The sequence below is a fragment of the Lygodium microphyllum genome, chromosome 25 (genome assembly GCF_053477565.2).
Source record: "Lygodium microphyllum isolate KBCC chromosome 25, Lygodium_microphyllum_v1.1.10, whole genome shotgun sequence".
In the NCBI taxonomy this organism is placed as follows: Eukaryota; Viridiplantae; Streptophyta; class Polypodiopsida; order Schizaeales; family Lygodiaceae; genus Lygodium; species Lygodium microphyllum.
Window position 1 is genome coordinate 59,427,170 of NC_141159.1, and position 24,466 is coordinate 59,451,635.

Here is a 24,466-nt window from a genome sequence, read left to right on the forward strand (position 1 = left end):
CAATCCAAAAAGCGGGACAACATAGACACATCCCAGGACTACACCCTCGTGATGCCGCACATAAGAGGGTTCACCACTGGGTACAGGGAATCACACGTAGAGTGGAAACAAGGCAGGGCTTTGAGTCACTACTACTCCCTATATAGGTGCAATCGGTAGCAATGGCATGGTATAGCTACAAAGCCCTTACACATCCCCCCCCCCCCCCCCCCCCCGTAATAAACCTGCACTCGTTACGCACTCAACACGGCACAGAAAGGTAACACGATATGAGCTCAAGGTATACTCTTGTATTATTCAATCCAAAAGCGGGACAACATAGACACATCCCAGGACTACATCCTCGTGACGCCGCACATAAGAGGGTTCACCACTGGGTATAGGGAATCACACGTAGAGTGGAAACAAGGCAGGGCTTTGAGTCACTACTACTCCCTATATAGGTGCAATCGGTAGCAACGGCATGGTATAGCTACAAAGCCCTTACACTCACCCCCGCTTACTGGATTGCTGACCTCAGCAATCTAAGGGTAGCGTTTGTTATTTGACTCATCCGGGGTCTTAATGCAGCTTTTCCTAGCAAGCTGGTCAGTGTCTGCCGGTCTAAAGGGACCGCGGGGTCTTAACACAGTCTATACTATCAGACTGGCCAGTGTCTGCCGCCTAAGACCTTGGGGCTTTTTCCTTTTTGATGGAGTTATTTGTGACGATTGCTACCATGTGAGTCCACCCTCGACTCGATTACATTTGAGGAGTGGAGGCACATTCGAGGTCTATGATTGAGAGCCGCATTATTTGTTGGAGTGTTGAGGCGGCTCAAGGGTCGGTAGAAGGAACAGGGGGGTTCTCCTCGAGCCAAAGGGCGAATGCATCTTTTTCGCGTTCACGGGCCTCCGCTTCTGAGATCCAAGTGGCCTCCTTGAGTGGACGCCCGCGCCACTTGGTGAGGTATTCGGGGAAGCCTCTCTGTTCCCGGCGTCGGAGGAATGCTTCGACTTCGAAGGGACCATTGGAATGGAGCATTGGTACGCGCCGTCCCCATTGGTTGTCGGGATAGAACTTGCGCAGAAGACGAGCATGAAATGCATTATGAACACAAACACTGTCTGGCAGGTCCAGTTTGTAAGTGACTTCGTTCAGCACTTGAGTGATTCGGTAGGGTCCATAGTAGCGGTGATTGAACTTTGGGGTCATGTTTTTGGGAAGGGACATATTCTTAGAGCTCACTAGGACCATGTCTCCTTTGGCAAATAGTACAGCCTTTCTCTTCTTGTTTGCTTGCTCTGTCATTGTTATCTTGCTCTGCTCGAGACTTTGCTTAGCTGCTGCATTGCGATCTCTCCATTTCTTCAGGAATTCTTCTGCATCTTGATCCTCCGCTTTGGCCGCTCCGGATGCTAAGGCCAGTGGTGTGATGACTTCTTTTCCTGTAGCTAACTCAAAGGGGGTGTACCCTGTAGCCGAGTGGATGGAGCTATTATAATGAAATTCCAAGCCATCCAGGTACAAGGCCCAATCTTTCTGATCCACTCTAGCATAGCTGCGGAGGTAATCTTCGATGCCTTGGTTGACTCGTTCTGTCTGTCCATCTGTCTCCGGGTGGAAGGATGATGAGAATCTCAGTTGGGTTTCCAGAGTCTTGAAGAGTTCTTTCCACATGTCGCTCATAAATCTTCCATCTCTGTCTGATACAATGGCCAGTGGTAATCCGTGCAATTTGAATACATGTGTGAAGAAGAGGCGTGCTACCTCCTTGGCATTCAGTGGTGGTTTGGCCGGGATGAAGTGGGCCTGTTTGGAAAAATAGTCCACCACTACAAAGATGATTATGTACCCATGGGATTCCGGTAGTTCCACAATGAAGTCCATGCCGATGACATCCCATGGGCGGTTAGGTACTGGTAATGGTTGTAGTAGTCCGGCTGGTCTTGATCTGGGTGCTTTGACCAATTGGCAAGTGGGGCAAGTTTTGATGTAGTCTATCACTTCTTCCTTCATGTTCGGCCAAAAGAACTGCTTCCTAAGGGCCTCCAAGGTTTTGCTTTGCCCTTTGTGGCCTCCAATCTTGCCGTCATGTATCTCATGTAGGATGAGTTTCTTTAATTCCACATTGTTGGGGATATATAATCTTTTTCCTTTAAAATAGAATACCCTCTTCTAAAGTGTACATTCCATGGGGGGTCTTCTCTGCTTCCACATCTTTGATTATCTTGTGCATGTCTTGATCTTGTTCTAGTGCCTCTTTGACCAGTTCTATGAAGTTGCTGCTGACCACACTGACAGCTTTCAGGTCAGCTTTCCGGCTCAAGGCATCGGCTATTTTGTTAGTAGAGCCGGGTTTGTGCTTAATTTCCAGGTCAAATTCAGCTAGGAAGTCTAGCCAACGGGCTTGCTTTGCTGATAATTTGGGTTGGGATTGGAAGTATTTGAGGGAGATGTTGTCGGTGAAGACTATTGTATGCTTGTCTTGAACATAGTGCTTCAATTTTCTAAGGCAGTGGATGACTGCCAACATTTCCTTCTCATGTGTGCTCCACCTTGTTTCAGCATCCGTAAATTTCTTTGACTCATATGCAATGGGGTGCCCCTCTTGGACCAGTACACCCCCTATGCCATAGTCAGATGCATCTGTAGAGATTTCAAAGGGTTTGGTGAAGTTTGGTACCCTTAGGACGGGAGTTTGGCTCATGCACGTCTTCATCTGCTCAAAGGCTTCCTGTTGCGCATTTCCCCAAGTAAATGAGTGGTCGTCTTTGGTGAGGTGGGAGAGGGGGGCAGTGATGAGGCTGTAATCTTTGATGAATCTTCGACAAAATACTGTGAAGCCTAGGAATTCCCGCACTTCTCTTACAGTCTTCAGTACATGCCATTTTTGGACAGCTTCCACTTTCTTAGGGTCCACTTTGATTCCATCTGCTCCTACAATAAAGCCTAGGAACTCCAATTCTTTCACTGCAAATTCACATTTTTCCGGCTTGGCGTATAACTGATGTTGCCTCAGCTTCTCAAAGACTTGGCGTAAGTGTTGCTTGTGCTCTTCTAAGGTCTTGCTGTAGACTAGGAGGTCATCTATGTAGATAATGACAAAGATATCTATCTCCGGTCTAAAAATTCCATCCATGAGGCCACAAAATGTGCCTGGCCCATTGCTTAGGCCGAACCCTAATACTAGCCGCTCAAAACTACCATATCGGGTGCAGAAGGCTGTTTTTGGGATATCTTCTTTGGCTATGCGGATTTGGTGGTATCCTGATCTAAGGTCAATCCGACTAAAGTGTTTGGCCCCATGCAGTCTATCTAAGAGATCTTCCACTAGGGGCATAGGGTATTTGTTCTTTATGGTGATTTTGTTAAGAGCCCTATAATCCACATAGAGTCTAAGTCCCCCATCCTTCTTCTTTACAAACAACACTGGAGCACCAAAGGGGGATTTGCTAGGGCGGATGAATCCTTGTTCTTCTAGTTCATGTAGTTGCTTCTTCAATTCCATGAGCTCAGTGTGGTTCATGCGATAGGGAGCTCGGGCCGGTGGAGAAGACCCTGGAATCAACTCGATCTTGTGATCCACATCTCAACTGGGTGGCAGGCCCTTGGGTAATTCGGCTGGGATTACATCTTTGAATTCTTCAAGTATTTCTGCCACTTCTGTGTTCCTCTTCTGTTGTTTCAGTTTCTTGCCATCTTCTTCTTCTTCTATTGGTCGGATCATACACAGGTAGACCATATCTCCTTGTTTGACTGATTTCTTGACTTGCTTTGCACTGCATGTCATGATACGTGGCCTGATGACGGTCCCTTGGACCGGTGCTTTTTGGGTCTGGTCCTTTGGTTGGTTTGCAGCTGGTTTTACTGTTTGGCATGATACTCCTGGCTTGTTCTCCTTCATTTGCACCTTGATTGGGGTCCTACCAGGTAGCTGCATTCTTTCGCAGGGTACTCTGACGCCTTCTCCTTGCATATCTAGCATCATTTCATTCACACCCTTACCGAACATTGCAATGACATACTTGTCATAGAATTCTAAGCCTAATATCACTTCAAAATCATCCATGGGGATTACTAAGAAGTTGAGTTTCGCTTTCCACTTGTCGGCTTCCACTTGGACTGCAAAGACTTGTTTTACCTCCTTGGCTTCTCCTTGTGCAAATGTTACTGTTAATCCTTCTGGGGCTTTGGATAGTTTCAATCCATGCTTTGCTGCACACTGTGGTGTCATGAAGTTGTGGGTTGCTCCTGTGTCCACCATGATAGGTTGGTTTCCTTCGCCAATTCGACCTTTGATGTAGAGATGGTGGACTGCCGCTACTCTAGCTGCCATGCATTGGGGTCGGGCACTAACTGACCCTACCCTTGGGTGGTCCATGCTCTCTTCACTCCCATTTGGAATTTCCTGGATACGTGGTGGTTGTGGTTCTTCTCCTCCATATGCACAAGCTGCATTCACCCTTGATCCACTTGATGAAGCTGTGTCTTCTATTGGGCATCTGTTTTGGTAGTGTGGACCCCCGCATTTGAAGCATCTGATGCCAGTGGAAGGGCTGGGGGTCTCCACCATGATGTGTTTGATCCTGCGGGTCCATATGATGTGCTGGGGGTTGGCCTGTAGTGATTGTTTCCCCATCTCCCTGCTGCTCCTCTTGGTACTAATGCTGTTTGGGATACGGCCGTGGTGTTAGTGGTGTTTTGACTCCTCGTATCTGTGAATGCTCCTCTAAGAGCATTGGGCCTTTGGTTCCAAGAGTTGCTGTTGTTGAAGGTGTTGTTAAAGTTGTTGTTGAACCTGTTTTGATTTCCTTGTGCTGTTCTTCTGCCTTCCAGGTCCACCAGTCGTTCGGCCATTCTCATGGCTTCTGCTAAGCTTGTTGGCTCCTGCCTCTCCACATCTCTTCTAGCCCATTCTTACATTCCAAACAAAAATCCATGTAGCTTAGTGTCGGTATCCATGTTTGGTAGCTGCAGCATGATTTGCCTATATTTGCTGACATACTCTTTCATCTTCCCCTGTGCTTGCTTGAGGTTCCTCCATTCATCTCTTACTTTGAATTTCTCCAGCTTTGGAATAAAGTAGTCCCTCAGTTCTTCCTGGAGTTCTTCCCATGAACATATTGTGTGGCCCTGCTCCTGTTCTAACAGGTACCAACTGGCAGCGTCCTCCTCCAAGTAAATGGCTGCCACTTCCGCCTTCTTGTCTTCGGTGATTCTTGAATAATTTAAGTACCTATCCACTTCTGTGATCCATTTCTTCAGAACCAACCCATCTCTCTCTCCCTTGTACTTGGCGGGTTGGGGCATCTTGAATTTTCCATAGTCATCTTCTGAACTACTGCTATCTTCCTCTTCTTTGCGATGGTGCTTCTTCTCCTTCTTCTTGTCTTTCTTTTTGCTTCCTAATTCTACTACTTTCTCCTTCTCCTTCCTTGTATCTTGCGCCCTCCTAGATGACTCCTCTCTACCTGTTCTATCCATCTCCTCTTGCATTCGGTGTCTCCTCTCCTCTTCTTGTTGTTGACTCACCCATTCTCTATAGCCCTGCTCTACTTCTAGTTTCTTTCTCCTTTCTTCCTCTTCCTCTTTCATCTGCATGTTCCTCCATATTGATTCTAGCATGCCTGACATACCATCTATTTGTCTTTCTAGTCCGGCCACCTTCTCCTCTTGGGCCACTCTCCATTCTTGTCCCCTACTCTTCTTCCTCTCCTCTAATGTCGGGAGGGTGACGTTCTCCCTTTCTTCCTCCATGTGGTTGGTGGTGGTGTCGACGCGGGGAAGCCGCGTTTCGCTGGTGGTGGTGTGGGTCGTGCCGCGGGGGAGCCGCGTCACGACTTCAGACGGTGGGACGTTGAGGTTGGGGCGTCACGCCGGGGCGACGCGTGGGGGGGCGTCGCGACGTGGGACGACGCGACGTGGGGCGTTACGACGCGGGGCGTCGCGACGTGGGGCGACACGACGTGGGGCGTCGCGCTGTGGGTCGTTCCGACTTCGATCTCTTCGGGGCACTGGATCTTTCCTCCTGCTTCCGTGAGCACTTCTTCACTCCGAGCAAGAGTTGCTCTGATACCAAGTGTGATAAACCTGCACTCGTTACGCACTCAACACGGCACAGAAAGGTAACACGATATGAGCTCAAGGTATACTCTTGTATTATTCAATCCAAAAGCGGGACAACATAGACACATCCCAGGACTACACCCTCGTGACGCCGCACATAAGAGGGTTCACCACTGGGTATAGGGAATCACACGTAGAGTGGAAACAAGGCAGGGCTTTGAGTCACTACTACTCCCTATATAGGTGCAATCGGTAGCAACGGCATGGTATAGCTACAAAGCCCTTATACCCCCCCTCCCCCCCCCCCCCCCCCCCAAGCGACAGATGCAAGTCCAACTCGATTGCCACGTAGTGGTCAATTAGGTCTCTCTAATTTAAGTTGCGATTGAGTGTAGTTAGGCAAGTCCTAAAATGAACGGGATCCAGCCCAAGAAGTGTGGCCTCTTACAGCAATTCAATGCTAACTAGGAGGCGGAAACTGCCTATTGATTAATTATACAACACAATAATGAATATACAATAATAAATGTACCGCGAGAGATAGAAGTGCATGCTGTCCACTCTGGTGGCAGGAGCGTCTTGGCGGGAAACAAGATCCCCCTCCGCCCTTCCTTCTCTCTCTCTCTCTCTCTCCGCGCGTATTCTCTGGGCATATATTTCGCATTCTCGGAATCTAATCAGAGAGAAGGAATTCGGAGAATTGCAGCCGAGCTCGACGAGCCTGTACAAACTGATCACGCGACAGCGATAAGGGAGAGAGATGGACGTCCTAGCATCATTACGACGACCGATGGTCCTTTCTCTTTCTGCATCTTGATTACTTCTTGACGGTCATTGGAGCATATCAGCCATGGCTCGCGGCAGAGGACGGCCTTCGAGCTGTCGGGATGAAGATACTTGCGTGAACAATGGCATTCTTAAGGATATTAGAGCAGCAAGTGGTGTTAAAGGGGACAGTACACGTCCAGCAAATAATGATGATTCGCAGTACCAAGCGAAAGAGGAAGTTGGAAATGATGATGTATGCTCCCGTTTGCTGCATTTGGATGTCCTGAGCATATCCTATGCATGGTTTATCAGAGGTCTAAAGTGTTCATGGGATCATCACAAGTTGAATTGACCTGTTTCATGGTTCTTACTCTGGTGAAACGGTAAATTGTGGCGCTTATGTTATTATTGGAGTGCTGATTTTGTGATCCTGGCAAGTGCAGGCTCTCAGGGATCGCGCAGTGCACAGAATAGGGGGAGGGGGATGCAATTACTTTGGGGTGGTTATTAAGACGAAACAGAAAGTGGAGCCAGAGAAGTTTGCCAAGCAGCAGCATGGTAGCGAGGGTTTGGATATGGTAATCTCCTGCTTTCAGGTTGCCAAGGTGTTCCTAAGCCAAAGCTATGGTTCCACAAAGTTAAACAGTACTGTCTAATCTTTTTGCAGAACAGTACAGCTGAGGATTACACGAGGATCCTAATTCAGCAGGCTCATGTGTTTGCATACTTGTCACAAAGTCCCGAGGGTATCTTAGGGTCACCCAAGGGCAGGTATGTAAAGTTTTTACTTCTAACATCGTCAATATGTTCAGGGAATCGTCTTTTAAGGGTGGATCTGGGACAGGTAACGAGAGGCCTTTGAAATCTTGTCACCTGTTCTTCAATCATCATGTGTGGAGAGTAGTGTTGTGAGATGCTTTGTGAGAGTTTCTCAAGGGACAGGTATTGAGAGGCCTTTAAAATCGTATCACCCGTTCTTTTAATCATCGTCTGTGGTGGAGAGTAGTGTTGTGAGATGCTCTGTGAGAGTTCTTGACCTGGCCCCTAGTAAGTTACTGATGCTGTGCTTGTTTATGTTTAGCAGCATCACTTGGGCACATAATAGTTTAACATGAGTTGCTAGCCCATAGGATCCACACATTCTTTTTGATTCCTTGACCTCGAATGATTACATCAATATGGATGGACTGGCTTAGTAGTTAGATTATTTGCTCATGGGCTGCACAAATGTGGACGGCAGCAAAATGCAAATTTTTGTGGCAATCTACATGCGAATGGACTTGAAAATAATTATTAAACACAACAAGCAATACTAGGACCTAGTGGAATGGGCTCTGATACCATGTTAGAATATTGGAAAACAATGGAAGGAAATAGACATTGTTGTAATAAACCGCAAAACACAAATAATAGAGAATAACACTCCAAAGAACATAAGAACTCAAAGATAGTATGCTTGGGAAATGGGATTTGTATTCCAAGGCATAAGAACAATACAAAGGCTTGGACATTGAGTCATTGACATTGTGCACAATCTCCCTCTGTGCACCATGATGCTATTGTGTTGAAGCTCGAGTATTTAATGGATGATTGACCGGAGGAGGGAGCTTGCCTTTAAATAGTTTGAAAGTGTGCTAAAGATGATGACCAATTGGTTAGCCAAGAAATTGATGGCAAAATACTAGTTGGCTAGCCACCATTGTTGGATTGAATGTGCAGTTCAATAGACATGAAGTGGAGTAGAGAGTGAGTGAGAGTAGACACTTAGAGAAGCCGACAATAGTACCTTCTCAATAAGGAATCAGGAGAATGAAAGTACAAGGTACGACCCTAAATTCATGCGGACCTATAGTGAAGTGTGCTTACATGAGGAAAAAAACCCGTCCCACGCAAGAGGGTTGAAAGTGCTTGCGGATATGGTGCATTTACAAAGGAAAACTTAAGAGGTAAATATAAGGTATTTAAAAACTCCTTGGAGTGAATGTTGTGAATGAAATAGGGATGTTGTAGATCAATCCCCAAACGGAAGTTAGCCTAAAGCTTAGCAAAAAGCTTTAAACTTTTTTTGGATAGAGCTTTGGTAAATATGTTTGCTATGGTGTCCTACGCAAGCTCATAGACCAAATCCATTTCCCTTGTATGGACTCTCTCTCTCTCTCTCTCACACACACACACACACACACGCACACACACACACACACACACATTGTGATAATGCACCTCGATGTGCTTTGTTTGTGTATGAAATACTAGATTTTGTGCAATTGCTAATGTGCTTTGACTATCAATGTAGGTTTATGTAGCTGACGAAAGTATAATATGCAAGTTTGACAAAAGGCATTTGAGCCAAATACACTTAATTATAGCTATACAAGTTGCCTTATATTCAGCTTCACAGCCCGAAGTGGCCGTTGTAGGTTGCTTCTTGCTAAGCCAAGAGGCGCTAGCATTGCCAAGTAAGAAACAATTTTCACTAGTGGACATTCTCATGTCAAAACATCTTGTCTAGTCATTGTCTATAAAAGCATGCAAGGGAGTAGAGGTGTTGCAAGGGTAAAACAATCCCAAAGCTTGCGTGTTTTTCAAGTGTTAGAAGACACACTTAACTACTTGCCAATGCCATGAGCTTGGGCTATGCATAAATTAACTTAACTTGGATAGAGTTTATGAAAGTTTGGCTGTGTATCGCACAAATAGATCAAATGTCCAACTGTGTGTTGATAAAGTGAAGTGTTAAAAGTATCATCAGTATCCTAAAAAGAAAAATGTTAGCTTGATTCAACTAAAGCGGAGATAGGTTTGTAGTCCTCAAATTGAAAATGTTGTAGTAGCAATCCAATGTACTTGGATTGTCAGATCAAGGTAGTACCAAGTGGCCAATAAACACAATCTATAAAGCTCCTTGATACTTGATGAGATGTTTGGGAAAAGGGGCAGCTTGTTTGTTGTGTCATAAGGTATCTAATAGCCATCTAGGCATTGTTTTTGCTTCATGGATGGCAACCCTTTGTGTAGTCTTTGCATCATCATGATCTGTTGTCTCAATGGAGTGAAAGGTAGGTTGAAGATCAGTGTGGACAAGTTACTGAATTTGTTGAAATGGTGCATAAGATTGAGTGGATGCATGCTTAACAATCTCTGGCAACAATGTGAATAATGGCATAAGTGAATCAAACATATCTTCGGGGCCAACAATTGGTTGATGTTTGTAAACTTGTAAAGGCATTTTTGAATTTTTTAGCAAAGACCATTTCTAGTGACAAGGACTTTGCTAGTAACTAGTTGATACAACTGATAGCCTTGCTCTCAATTTTTTAGCAAAGACTATTTCTAGTGACAAGGACTTTGCTAGTAACTAGTTGATACAACTGATAGCCTTGCTCTCAATAATGTACCCAAGAAAAATACATTTAATTACATTGTCTTGCAACTTGTATCTCTTTTGAGATGGGAGACGAGTGTAGGCAAGACATCCAAAAGTGTGTATGTACGTGACCACTTGCTTTTTGCCATTCCATGCCTCATAAGATGTGACAGTTTAATGCCTGAGTAGGTGAATGATTCAACACATAGCAAGTTGCAAGAATCACATCCAACCAAAACTTATTTTGCAAAGACTTTTCCTTAAGTATACATCTGGCATCTCCATAGGAGATCTTTTCTTGTGCTTGGTAAGACCATTTTGTTGTGGTACAAGGTGTAGTGCATTGATGAATAATGTTGCTTGAAGAAAGAAATGCTGCAAATTTTTGACATTTATTCCTCTTCTTTGTTAGTGTGGAAAGTAATCAATTTGTAGCCGTTGGAGTTTTTTAAAATTAATTTCAGTCCTTGTCTTGGCTTAAAAAATAAGTGTGATCCAAAGAATAAGTGCGATTAGCTCAAGGGCTAGGCCATCAAGTGGTCTTGAGTATTAATTAGCCCTTGAATTGGCATTAGTAAATTGATTAATGCCTAGTTCCTAGCGTCACCACTAACACTTATTCGCCAATTAAATACCCTAGGCTAAAACTATCAGTAAACTTGACCAATATAGCATAGTCACAAGTGACGGTCATTTTTGGACTTGATTGTGAAATGGTAGCTTTTTTTTTTGTCCCACGTCCCATTTCACGTGACTATATAGTCACATGTGATAATAGTTCTCCTTGTGTCTGGTGTCTCGTCTCCTTTTCCCTATCCTCATTCCATTTTGCATCACTTGTGACTATGCAACGTAGTTTATTATAACTTTTGCCTTTGACACCTTGTGATATCTGACCATGATCTTAGGGTCCTTGGCCCTTCATTGTGACGTCATTGGCTTTCACATCACATGTGCACATTTCATTAATGCCTAAGCCAATGCTAAGCAAAGCATATAAATGGCCCCCTTGATATTAACGTGCATAATCATCAATGAAGGTAACAAAGAAGATGCATCCACTAAGAGAGGGAGTGCGTATGGGACCATATACATCACTATGTACAAGTCTATGTCGGATCCATACTTTCATCCTTGGGAAAGCTAAATCTATACATCTTGCCAAGCAAAAAATCCCTCTCATATGTTCTTATGAGACACGTATTTTGAGCAAATCATATTGGAAATGCAATCCACACTTGTTAGCGAAAACTAGCTCACTATCGATGCAACAACAATAAGTTGAGACCAAGTTTAAATCCTAGGCCAAATTGAAGAAGATCTCCATAATTGGATAGATGGGAGGTCATCCATCACCTTAAGGTTTTGGGGTCTAGATGGCAAGCCCAATTATGGAAACTTCCAATTAAGTGCACACTGGCATGAATAATACTAGGATGGGTGATTCTTGGGAAGGGGAGATACAAGGTGTCAGAGTGAAGCAATGCAGAAGCAAATGACCGTGACAAAGAGCGAATAGAGAGAGAAGAGAGAGAAAGAGACAGTGAAACATAGAAAATCTGTAGTGAAGAATGCTGTATAAGGATGTAGAATTATACACGGGTATAGAGAAAATATTTGCGCATGTCTCCACCTCGAGGATCTCAATCTCCGTTAGCCCCGAGAGTAATCTCTGCAATCAACAGGTTGAAATTTGTCTGAGACAATGCACAAGGACTATTGAAAACTCAGCCTATTTATAAGTTGAAAGCAATGCCCATAATTGATCAGGTCGGCTGCATTAAATGCAGTCGACTCTGATGCAATCGGATTGTTCGATTGTTGCCACATGGCAGCTTGCCACGTGGCATTGTTGATGTGGCGGCGTCCAGAAAAAATGACTCTTAACACCCCCTCTTTGATCTTGGACAAGGCAGCAGACAAAGGGATCTGGAGTGTCGGTGAAGTAAAGCTTGGGAAAGTGCCTTTGTAAACAAATCTGCAAGATTGTCTTTAGTCTTACAGTATTCCACATCAATGGTCTCATTTAGAAGCTTCTTCTTGATGAGGTGATACTGGATCTCCATGTGCTTTGTTCGGGCATGGAGTATGGGATTTCGTGCCAAGGCAATGCAACTCTCATTGTTGCATCGCAAAATAGTAGGACGAGTTTGGGGGTTGCTAGGCTCCCCCAACAACCATCGGATCCACATAGTCTCACATGTGGTAGAAGACGCAACCCGATATTTTGCCTCAGTCAAAGATAGGGCTATCGTGGGTTGCTTCTTGCTACTCCAAGAGATAGCACCAATATCCAAGGTAAAACAAAAGCCTATAGTAGACTACCGTTGGTCCACGTCTCCAGCCAATCCGAATCACTCCACCTTGCAAGAACAAGATCAGAAGCACTTGTACTTGTTGGATAGGAAATCCCAAGGTCGGAGGTCCCTCTCAGAAACCGAAGTATCCTTTGAGCAGCCTGCCAATGCACTTGCCAAGGTATACTCATGAACCTAGCCAAAGGACCTACAACAAAACATAGATCAACTTGTATGTTGAGGAGCCAAATCATTGATCCAATCAGTTTTGATGGTAGCAGGTAGCATCCGCCAAAGGAGAATCTGTGAGTGAAGTGGCCTTCTAGTTCGGATCCATAGGAGTAGAAATGAACCGACCATCTCAAAAGTCACCAAGAGCTTTTGTATATATCTTTGCTAAGAGATGAAAATCCACCCTTGAGATTGATAAATTTCGTGGCTCAAAAAGAAATGGAGAAGTCCTAAATCCATCATCTCGAACTTTTGATGTAGGACTACCTTCCTCTCTTCGATCTTTTGGGCATGATCACGTGTAACAATCAAGTCTTCAACATATAAAACAAACAACACACAACCACCCTCGAAAGTGTGTACATAAAGCTGTGGATTGGCCCTAGAGTGCTGATATCCCAACTTGCCCTAGAGAAATGAATCAATCTTCTCCTTCCAAGCATGCGGAGCTTGCTTCAGGCCATACAAGGCCTTCTTCAACATGTAAACCTTCCCATCTGAGGAACCAAAGCTAAGAGGTTGCTCTGCATAGATCTCCTTCTTCAAATCACCATTCAAGAAGGCCGACTTCACATCCAATTGAAAGACAGGCCATCTCCTATGACCAACCAAGGCAAGAACAACATGAATAGTTGCCATGCGAGCAGTAGGGGCAAAAGTATCATGGAAATCAACACCTGAGCGTTGTGCAAGACCTTTAGCAACAAGTCGATCCTTGTGCTTGTCCAAAGAGCCATCACTATGGTACTTGGTCTTGAAGACCCATTTGACACCAATCACCTTCTTACGAGAGGGACGAGGCACAAGGGACCAAGTGTCATTCCATTGAATAGCCTCCAACTCGGCTTCCATCGCTTTCCGCCAATGATTAGGCTGTAAAGCCTTCTTCATTGATGTAGGCTCTCTATCCTACGTAACATGGGACATCAAACAGTAGTTGGAGCAAACAAGCTCCATAGTATGTGCCTGGTGCCATTGTGACCTCCACGGTCCATCTTGCGGTTGCCACTCCTCAGAGATCCCCTCGATCCTTGAATCTCGGAGCGTGTCACGGGCCCAATGAGGAGGCCGAATCTCGTGGCGCCGCTCTCCATCTGCTGAAGTTTCTGGAAGGTCCACCATCAACAGAGGACCAATCGGTGAGTCTGTTGGTTGGGTAGTAGGCTCCTCATTTGAAAGAGTCCTCAAGAGACACAGGCTCGAGAGGAATAGTCGTTGGGGCCGAGTTATCACTAGGATCTCCAAGGACAGGGTGATCCTCACCCCCCTCTGGGGCTGGAACCTCCACAAACCAAACATCATGGCTCATGTAGACATTCCGCTAATAGGATCATACAATCGGTAGCCTTGAGATTGCGAGCTATAGCCCATAAACACCTGTCGTTTGGAAGTCGCTTCAAATTTGTCATGCTGTGTCTTCGGGGTGTGAACATAAGCATCACACCCAAAAGCCTTGAAATAAGAAACATTGGGCTTTGATCCAAAGTATGTCTCCAAAGGAGTCATACCAACAATAGCTGAAGTAGGTCCAACTGGTCGATGAGGCGGCTAATCCCCTATTTGGAGCACCCATACCTAGAACAAAGATACTATTAGGGATGGCTTGTTTGGTAGAGCAAAGGATATAAGGTGATTGAGTAAGAAGATAAGACGTTTGTTTGGAAAATTAAGATATTTTGCCATCACTACTCGAGTATATTAACAAGTATCCTTGTAGGTATCAATGAAGAAGGTGGGATGGAGCCTTTAATTCACCCTTTGAATATGTTGAACTTTAATTATCATAGCAATGGGTAGAGGCATTGATAATTGCGGGCTATGTAAACCCTTTATGAACCTATATATTGTATTCTGATGGTGCATCTAGGGATTGAAGTAGGCATAGCCTCAGCCCATAGACACTGAGGTGTCTGACGATGCTCCATCATAGTACGGGCCATCTTGATCACTTTGCAATTCTTTTGCTCCAAAATGCCTTTCTCCTGAGGGGTGTTTGTATTGGCAAACTCTTGGTGTATGCCACGATCTGCACAAAACTGAGCAAACTCATTAGAAACAAATTCTCCGCCCTTATCCGATCGTAAGGTCTTCAGCTTCTACCCCAATCAATTCTCCTCAAAGAGCAACTAATCCTTGAATTTGGAGAAAGCCTCCGACTTCACCTTCAAGAAATAAGCCCATGCCATCTTGCTGTAATCATCTACAATGAGCATGAAGTACAAACTCCCTCGAAGAGATTGCGTCCTCATCGGTCCACTAAGATCGGTGGAAACAAGCTCCAAGGGTGTTGAAGACTGCTTGGAAGCCTTGCTGGGAACAACATATAATTGAGGTGACCAAACCGAGCATGCCAAAGCTCGGATTGAGTTTGAGAGGTAAAAAGGAGAGAAGTCAAGGCAGAAGAAGACCGCAATTTGTAGACTCAATCCTCCTCATAACCTGAAGAAAGAATCGCTCTCAATCCTCGATCAAAAATCCGAAAAGAATCCAATTTGACCAAGAGGTTGAGGGCACAAATCTTGTACACCGAGAGAAGATGATACCCCAAAGTCGGCAATTAAAGTACCTCAGATGCATGGGCACCACCACGCCCATCTGGAATAAGATGCATGTTGCCTTGTCCCTGAATAAGAATAGATGAACTATCTCCAATAAGAATTTGACCATGCGAAGGCTGCAAATGAGTAACACCCGCTGAAGGAGTCATGTGCCTAGAGGCACCAATGTCAACAATCCACTCCTGAGTAAATAGGGCCATCAACGCAACATCAAAAGCCGATAGGGTTGAATTCTCAACCACCTTCAAATGGAGGAAAGCAATTGATGAGGGAGCAGCCACCGCTCCGGAATTCTGTGAAGATTTCTCCTTCTTTTCCTTGTCGAGACAATCCTTCTTCCAGTGACGTGTTTTGCCACAAATGTGACAAGTAGACTCCTTGCCTTTGTCCTTCTTAGATTTCTCTTCCTTCTTTTTCTTTTGGTCCTTTTCCTTCTTTTGAGAGGATTGACCAACCAAAGCTTTAGATATTGAAGCATGGGTTTCTTTTAGTTGCTTCTCTTGGTCCAAGACCATAGGAACCAACTCTTTCCACCCACTGAAGAGTTTTAGACCGCCCTGAAGCAATCAAGGTGGAATAAAAACCACTGAAGCGAGGCAGTAACTATGAAAGGAGAGTTATCGCCATGTCTTCAGAAGTGATCACCCTCCCTGCGTTTTGAACTTGCATCTAAAGTTGCCTTAGCTTGTTGATATGCTACCGCATGGAGGAGGACTTGTTGACACTTAGTCCTCATTTGCACTTCCAAAGTAACTCGCTTCATGACGGTCATCCGATTATACATCTGATCCAACTCGAGCCATATCTCCCTAGCCATCATCAAATGCTCTATATGAGAGATAACAACTGTAGTACATGAGAGATATAAAAACAATTGAATGCGAGCATTGAGTTATCCTTATATGCTTGAGCCTTTGCCAACTCTGCCTTCTCACCGGAAGAGAATCTGGACTCGTCTTGCGAAGAAGAATGATTGATAGTTTCTGTAACCAGCTCTGCCAAATCATAGGACTCCAATATGGCAAGCATCATGACCCACCAAATGCGATAGTTCTCACCATCGAGCTTTTGATCTGAAGGAAGAGCCAGTAGGATGGGCACCTTCCGGTCCATGATCGCCTGAAACTTTGTCTTAGCCTCAGAAGACATCTCCACCTACCATGCCTACACAAAACACAAAAAGCAGCCCCCTTTGGCTGTGAAAATACAGCTTGCTAGGGTGGAGGTTTGCTCATCCCATTCCTTCTTCACTTGTTGGAGGCTATGAAAAAGTAAAATTTGCACTTGAAGGCCAAAAACGCAGCCTTTTTCCTTCTCGAATAGCAAAAATAGCAGCAGCTTCAGCAAATCTTCTCTTTTCTCGCACGCCCATACTCGCCTTAGCCTTGTTTTGATGCGTAGCCAACCTGCTCGCACTTGAACACTAAAAGTGCAGCCTTGTGTCACGCAAAAAACTCCTCTTCAGATAGGTCCACCCTAGGCCAGTTCTTCAATGCTCTAATACCATGTCAGAGTGAAGCAATGCAAAAGCGAATGATCGTGACAAAGAGTGAACGCATAGAGAGAGAGAGAGAGAGAGAGAGAGAGAGAGAGAGAGAGAGAGAGGCAGAAAATCTGCAGTGAAGAATGCTATATAAGGATGTAGAAGTATACACGGGTGTAGAGAAGATATTTGCGTATGTCTCCACCTCGAGGATCTCGATCTCCATCAGCTTCGAGAACAATCTCCGCACTCAGTAGGTTGACATTTGTGAGAAACAATGCACAAAGACTGTTGGAAACTCAGCCTATATAAATGATCAGGTTGGTTGCATTAAATGCAGTCGATTGATGCAATCGGACTATCCAATTGCTACCACGTGGCAGCATGCCACGTGGCACTGCTGATGTGGTTGTGTCCAAGAAATGACTCTTAACACAAGTATCCTCACCCAATTTCTAACTTTGTATCAGAGTCAGGTTGTTGAGCTTGGGTGGCATTAGGACCTCAACCAAGGTGTGGCTTGAGAGGGGATGTTGGAAATGCAATCCACACTTGCTAGAGAAAACTAGCTCACTATCGGTGCAATGGCCATAAGTTGAGATTAGTTTTGAATTCTAGGCCAAATTGAAGAAGATTTCCATGATTGGATAGTGTTGAGAGTCATCTCCTGCCTCGTTAGTAGTGCCATGTGGCAGTCTTGTTGGATTGTGCAACTGTAGTCCGCGATTGTAGTTTGACTACAATCGGAAGTCGGACTGCATTAAATGCAGCCGACTTGGTTATTTCGGTTATTTTCGAGGCATTCTTTTCAGCCTTTATAAGACTGAGTTTCCAGTAGACTTCCACACTTGTATCCGAAAGATTTCAGCTCGCCGGTGATGGAGATTGCACTCGGGGCTGATGGAGATCAAGGTCCTCAAGGCGGAGACATACACATATATTTTCTTTGCACTTGTGTATAATTCTGCATCCTTATACAACATTCTCATTGCAGATTTTTTGTGTTTCACTCTCTTTCTCTCTCTGTTCACTCTTTGTCACGTCATTTGCTTCCACATTGCTTCACTTTGACATGATATCAAAGCATTGAAGGACTGACCTAGGGTGGACCTATCTGAAGAGGAGTTTTTCAGTGCGACACAAGATAGATCCACCTAGGGTGGACCTATCTGAAGAGGAGTTTTTCAATGCGACACAAGGCTGCGTTTTCAGCGTTCAAGTGCAAGCAGGTGGGCTGCGCATCAAAACAAGACTGAGGTGAGCGTATGCGTGCGAGAAAAGAGAAGATTTACTAAAGTTGTTGCTGTTTTTTGCTGTTAGAGAAGGAAGAAGACTGTGTTTTTGGCCTTCAAGGGCAGATTTTACCTTTTCATCGCCTCCGGCAAAGTTGGAGAAGGTTCGGGATGTGGAGACAAGAGCCCTAGTAGGCCGAGTTTTCACAGTCAAAGGGGGTTTCTTTTACGTTTGTCCAGGCATTGTAGGTGAAGATGTCTATAGAGATTGACGTGGAGTTCCAGGCAACCAAGGACCGGAAGGTGCATGTCTTACCGGCTCTTCTGTTAGATCAAAAGCTCGATGGTGACAATTACCGCATCTGGTGTGTGATGATGTTGGCCATATTGGAGTCTTACGATTTGGCTGAGCTTGTGATGGAAGAGATCGGAGTTGACCAAGGCCCAGTCTCATTGGGACAAGCTGAGTGCCAAGATTTATTCTTTTCTTTTTTTGTCTTGTACAATAGCCATGATAGCCCATATAGAGCACTTGACGGTGGCTCGGGAGATATGGTTGGAGCTTGACCAGATGTACAATTGGATGACCCTTATGAATAGGGTTTCTTTGGAGGTGCAGATGTGAATCCTGTCCGTGAACAAGTCTTCTTCGCTTCGGAAACACATGAACAAGCTTCGTCATCTTCAGATGCAGGTTCAAAATGCGGGAAAGCCCATTTCCTTCGAAGACATGACGATCGCTTTATTGTCCCAATTGTCGCCACTATTCGGTACGTTTTATTCCGCTCTTATTGCTTTAGGGCAAGAGTCCACTCTTCGTTGGGAAGAGTTAGTTCCTATGGTCTTGGACCAAGAGAAACAGTTGAAAGGACATAATGTTTCCAAATTGGAGGCATTGATTGGTCAAGCCTCTCAGAAGAAGGGGAAGGACCAAAAGGAGGACAACAAATCCAAGAAAGAGAAAGAGAAAGACTTGACATGCCATATTTGTGATAAGACCAGCCATTGGAAGACGGATTGCCCCGACAAGGACAAGAAGGACACTAAGAAGGACACAAAGGATTTTGGAGCGGTGGTTGCATCCTCAGTAGTTGCTTTTCTACACTTAGCAGTCATTGAGGACTCTACACTGAAGACATTGATGCTGCGATGACAGTTCCCTAGGCTTGCGAGTGGATCGTGGACAGTGGTGCCTCATAGCACATGACTCCTTCGACAGTTGGTGTTGCCCATTTGTGACCCTTGCGTGGGCAGATTCTCATAGGAGGCAACTCTTTTGTGTCTATTGCTGCACGAGGTGAGATGCAACTGATTCCAGATGGACGTGGTAGTACCCACACTTCCGAGGTGTTGCATGTGCTAGGTTTAGGGTATCAGTTGCTTTCGGTACATAAGATTTGTTCTCTTGATCTCTTGGTGGAGTTTGACAATGATGCTATTGGAGTCCTTGATCGTGGATCGAGAAAGGTTCTTTCTTCAGGGTATGAGGAGAATGGCATCTACTAATTGAAGTCTTCTTCTGCTCTTACCTCTCCTTACCTCTCAGACATAGTCCGAGCTATGGCATGCTCAGTTTGGCCACTTGATCCATGAGTATCTTCGGAAGGTGTCGTGAGGATCGCTTGTTCGAGGTTTGCGAGACATAGTGGTGAGCTAGCAGCCATCCGTCTCCTGCATTCGTGGGAAGCAACATAGGGATGCGATCCCCAACAGAGATTCGAGGCTGTCTACTTCACCTATGGAGCTTGTATTTACGGATCTTTGTGGCCCGATGAGGAATGAGTCCTTGAAGGGGAGCTTGTACTTCATGTTGATCGTAGATGACTACGTTAGGATGACGTGGGCCTACTTGGTGTTGAAGTTGGAGTATATGTAGATATTTTCTTTGCGCTCGTGTATAATTCTGCATCCTTATACAACATTCTTCACTGCAGATTTTTTGCGTTTCACCGTCTCTTTCTCTCTCTCTGTTCACTCTTTGTCACAGTCATTCACTTTTGCATTTCTCCACTCTGACAAATAGGTCATCTATCACGTTAAGGTTTTGGGGGCTAGATGGCTAGCCCAATTATGGGAAACTTCCAGTTAAGCGTGCGTTGGCGTAAACAATATTGGGATGGGCGACTTCCCGAGAAGGGGAGGTACGATGGCCCCCACCCAATTTCTAACTAATCATGCACCATATCATCCTTGTACAAGCGTGACAAGCTGTTAAATTTAAGTGCCCTGAGCATGCCATAACTTAGCAACAATAGATAAGGTAGTGGAAGCGGCCACAACCATAGCATCCGAATGAGATTGTCTATTATAAGTATCAAGTTTATACAAGCCATGGCATTAAGTAACAATGATGACAATCACATAATGTGTGTTCTTAACCACATATTATGGCCTTCTTCGCTTTTTAGGTGAATAGGCCAAAAAATGTCTAGTTCTTTTTAAAAGAATACTTTTATTGAAAATTTCAAAAAATATTTTGCATTGATTTATACAAATGACAACTAATTTTCATTTGAAATTAAATTTCCTTGGTTCATTTTTGCCATGTGAGTGATATTGTGTCATTCTGCCATGTCCAACACAATCATGCCATCATTATGAAACTTGGTCATGTTGCAATCAAAGAATTATCTCGAAATTCTATTTCAAATGATGGAAAGTTTATGAACAAACTCCATCTCTTGAGACCTTGATTTCCAACCCATCCATTGACCAAAATTGGCAACCGCATTGTGCATCATATGATCTTGTGGACATTTACAGGTTTCTTTACCCACAATAGATAGACTTAGGATTATACCTTGATACATTAGGGTCAGGGTTTATCTACAGAAAACAATCACAAATTACCAAAATTACTTGGGGTTTTAACATGCTACCTTTGGATTTGCTGCTGTTTACATCAGGAATTGCATATATTTAGCAGTCCATGTAAAAAGTGATGCATAATCGATGTTTTTCTTTGAATGTTTTCCAAAGTAAGGAGGATGAGGATAAAGAGGAGTAAGGGAAAGGAGAGGAGAGGTGGAGAGACAACGTATAGGTCATGCAGCTTCAACAAAAAAGAAGTGAAAGGAAGTAAAGCATAGTGATCATTAAAACTATAGTTACTTGAAGCAAAGGCATGCAACAAGAAGGCATGACCTTGACTTGTCCTATAAATTTGCAGCTCTTGGTATTTTGTGAGTTTCATGTGGGCTAGTGCAAAGGACTTTCTTGCCCCCTACCTCTCGTAAAAAAGAGGGTTTAAATTTTTGACATTTTGGAATATGTGGATTAATATTGCAGTCTATTGAAGCGTTTTGTGCATTGAGTACTTTTGCAACATTATGTAGATATGAAATAAGTTTAATGTATCTTATCTAGTAAGATGTCCCTAATTTTATGCTTAACACTTGCACCTCTCACCATTTGCAAAAGAAACAACTATCCACTAGCAAGACTACATGTAGCCTACTGTGAGCATTGTGAAAAACGTGGATCTAGAGCATGGCAAGAGTTATGGAGGATGGAAGATGAAGGCTAGATTCATGTTGATATAAACAATGTAGAGCAATTGTTACACAAGTGAATCAGGTTTCAAGATAGATTAGCTTGGACTCATAAATCCAAAGGTCTTTCCTCATGAGGTGGTACATGGTCTTTTCCTTCTAGGCATGGAAACCTTCTCCATTGAACTTTGCTATTTGCTTAAGCTCTGCCATGTTGATAAGCTTGAATTAACTGGCAAAAGAGTTGTATTTCAATGTGTCCAGAGACACAAGTGCAAGGTCATGTGAAGACACACTTTGTAGTATCAAGAGATACTATGTTTGGACTTGAGCTTGAATCTTCTTCCTGCTTGATGGTGATTCTTGATGCTTGTCTTTTCCTTGTCTTGTCCTTCAACTCGAGTCCCCTCCTTGTTGGTAAATGACTTGAGTTTAGCAGCAAATCTGAGTAATGGTACTTGACTTTGTCAAATGGATTTGAGAATGGAGTGAAGAAGGAAGCTTGAATGTTAATGGCTATGGTGTTTATTAGGGCTTGCAGGAATAAAATACTGGTTTTTTGGCTGTAGCAGATTGTACAAGCAATCATTTGGGACAAAAATTATCAGGGAGGTAGCCTGCAAAAGCCCTATACCAGTAGGATAGATTGTGCCATGTGGAAGAAGATCTGATCATACGTACGGGGATTGGCGTAGTTCAGGAGAGCGACTACGAAATATGGAAATGCTGGAGCATAGAGTGCTCAATGTCGTGAGTTGTTGTGGCAGGAAGTTGCGCGGAAGGATCTCCAAAAGCAATTGTGTGGAGATATTGCTTTATTTGGAAGATCCAAGGCCTCCAAGTCAGGTAGGTGCTGCTATCCACAGACACATTTATGGCAGCGACTCTGAAAAGAGGCAATGCTGAAGCTATAGTTGCCCAATGTCAATAATTGAGGTGCCAGGAAGGAGCTCTGGAAGTAGAGAAACACTTCTTCAGAAGGAAGTTCAGAGAGATTTGGCTTGTGGAGAGAGATTTGAAAGCTTCAAGCTGACAGGGTGCTGCATGGCTGCCAAGGAAGCTTCATTGAAGGTAGAGATGCAAATGAAGTTGGAGATGGGGTCCAACACTCAAATTGAGCTGAAAAGAGATGGAGAGGAGCTAAGCCATGCTCGACTGGGCTCTGATACTATGTGAAAACGCGGATCTAGAGCATGGTAGGAGTTATGGAGGATGGAAGATGAAGGCTAGATTCATGCTGACATAAACAATGTAGAGCAAGTGTTACACAAGTGAATTAGGTTCCAAGATAGATTAGCTTGGACTCATAAACACAGCCTTGTGTAGGACACTGACAATGACAAAGATACTAAGTGAAAGTACAAAGCATCATGATATTGCATTCATTCCATATGAAAGCGATAGTCAAGTACAATGCTTTATAGTAGTTGGGTAGGTAGCATTCTGCACCACTATGCTTATGGGATTCAAGACATCTCTTCCTAGAGCATACATCATTTGTCATTTCTCAACAAGCATTTATGCTTGTTTTGTTCTAGCTAGATGTTTTTTGTTGTGATTGCATGTTGAAAGAATTATCATGGAAGCTAGACATTGCTCTTGTAGTGACTACCTGTTTACATTGTGCTCTTAAGTGGAGCCGCCTACTTGTATGCAGTACATCTGTAATAGACTCTACCTGCTAAACCCTGGCTTCCGAACTTCCCTAGGTGACACTATCCATGCTAGGTTTTGTTGGTCCTAGTTTACTCCTTGATTGAAGATTATTGCTTCTCCACATGTTGCACACTGATTCTTCATGCTTTATCCCTTGCTTACCTTTTGCAACATTTTCTGCTCAGTAGTCTCAACGTAGTTCCCACTTTAACTTGTCTATCAATACTGTGGACAATTATGGTTTTGTTTGTTGTTGTGGTTTGGAACTTGTATGCTGAAACTAACATAAAGTTTTTTGCAGTGCGGCTTTGGCTTTGAGATCCTTGTCCGAAATGAATAGCAATGAGATTGCCGGTACAAGTTATGCTTGTTTTTAGTTCCTTGCGCAAGTTCATAAAATTTTGAAAGTTTTTCTAGCCTAATCCAAAAGTTTGACTGTATCAATTGCAGATGAATCAGCATCCACTTTATCACATTCTTTATCGGAGCTTGTTAAATCGACTGAACGAAAAGTATGAAGTAACCCCTTTTTACTCCATAACTGTATGTAATCTCTATGCTATTTTTTTCACATGCCCTTTAGCATTATCAAAGAGAAACTGATAATATTTTGCGCTTCAGGCACTCCTGAAGTTGGCAAAGTGGTGTTATGGAATACAAGAAGTTTCACCCTCAGATTTTGAAGCCCATGGTGATACTATTGCACAAGCATTAGTATATGCGATTGATAACCCTGTGGGGTCAAAGGCTATAACATATGAAGCTATGCAGGCAGTGACTCGCAGTTTTCTCTACATCTATGATTGCAGACTTAAACATCTCCCAGTTTATGTTCATCTATGTATGCATATTAATGTTTTCCCATTTCAGTAACTGAAGTTAACCATCATATTTCTTGTGGTATACAGGCTGTTATCATTATGTGCAAGAAGACATCCAAAAGCAGAGAACTATCTTCTGTTTGGATGCCCTCCATTTATAGAAGATTGCTTTCTGCAGATATGAGGGATCGGGAACAAGCTGAACGTTGTTTAATGCAAGTGCAATCATATATTCTACCACCAGCATCTTGTCTTTCAAAGGTGACCACAACTGCAGCTTCTATGCATTGTATTTAGTAGCGGCTTTATAACTTCAATGAATATACTTGAATCATACAACTAGCAATCAACTCTCTCTTTCCAAAAGTTTCATTATTCCAAGTGTCAAAGATCACAAAGTACACCATGAGGAAGGCTAGAGCTCCAAATGCACAATATTTGAAGAAAACCTTGTAGTGTGTTCAAAATGAGGCCCTTCCTTAATCTAGGTCTAGCAAACATTTGGACACTTTTCTTT

At 43.8% G+C, this 24,466-nt stretch overlaps 1 protein-coding gene across 4 annotated transcripts in view; it reads left to right on the forward strand.

Annotated features, from left to right (window-relative positions):
• The first annotated feature begins 6,613 nt into the window (after positions 1–6,613).
• Positions 6,614–24,466, forward strand: part of LOC148014270 (uncharacterized) — a 66,159-nt gene continuing 48,306 nt past the window's right edge. Inside the window, exons 1-7 of one of the 4 annotated variants that reach the window (XM_087666629.1) lie at positions 6,614–7,069; positions 7,260–7,394; positions 7,484–7,587; positions 23,430–23,482; positions 23,579–23,640; positions 23,750–23,899; positions 24,037–24,210. In XM_087666629.1, coding sequence (XP_087522755.1) covers positions 6,899–7,069; positions 7,260–7,394; positions 7,484–7,587; positions 23,430–23,482; positions 23,579–23,640; positions 23,750–23,899; positions 24,037–24,210 — 849 coding nt within the window. In that variant the 5' untranslated portion in view covers positions 6,614–6,898. Of the gene's footprint in view, positions 7,070–7,259; positions 7,395–7,483; positions 7,588–23,429; positions 23,483–23,558; positions 23,641–23,749; positions 23,900–24,036; positions 24,211–24,466 lie in introns of those variants that run through there. The other 3 variants (XM_087666630.1, XM_087666633.1, XM_087666632.1) reach the window with 3 other exon arrangements.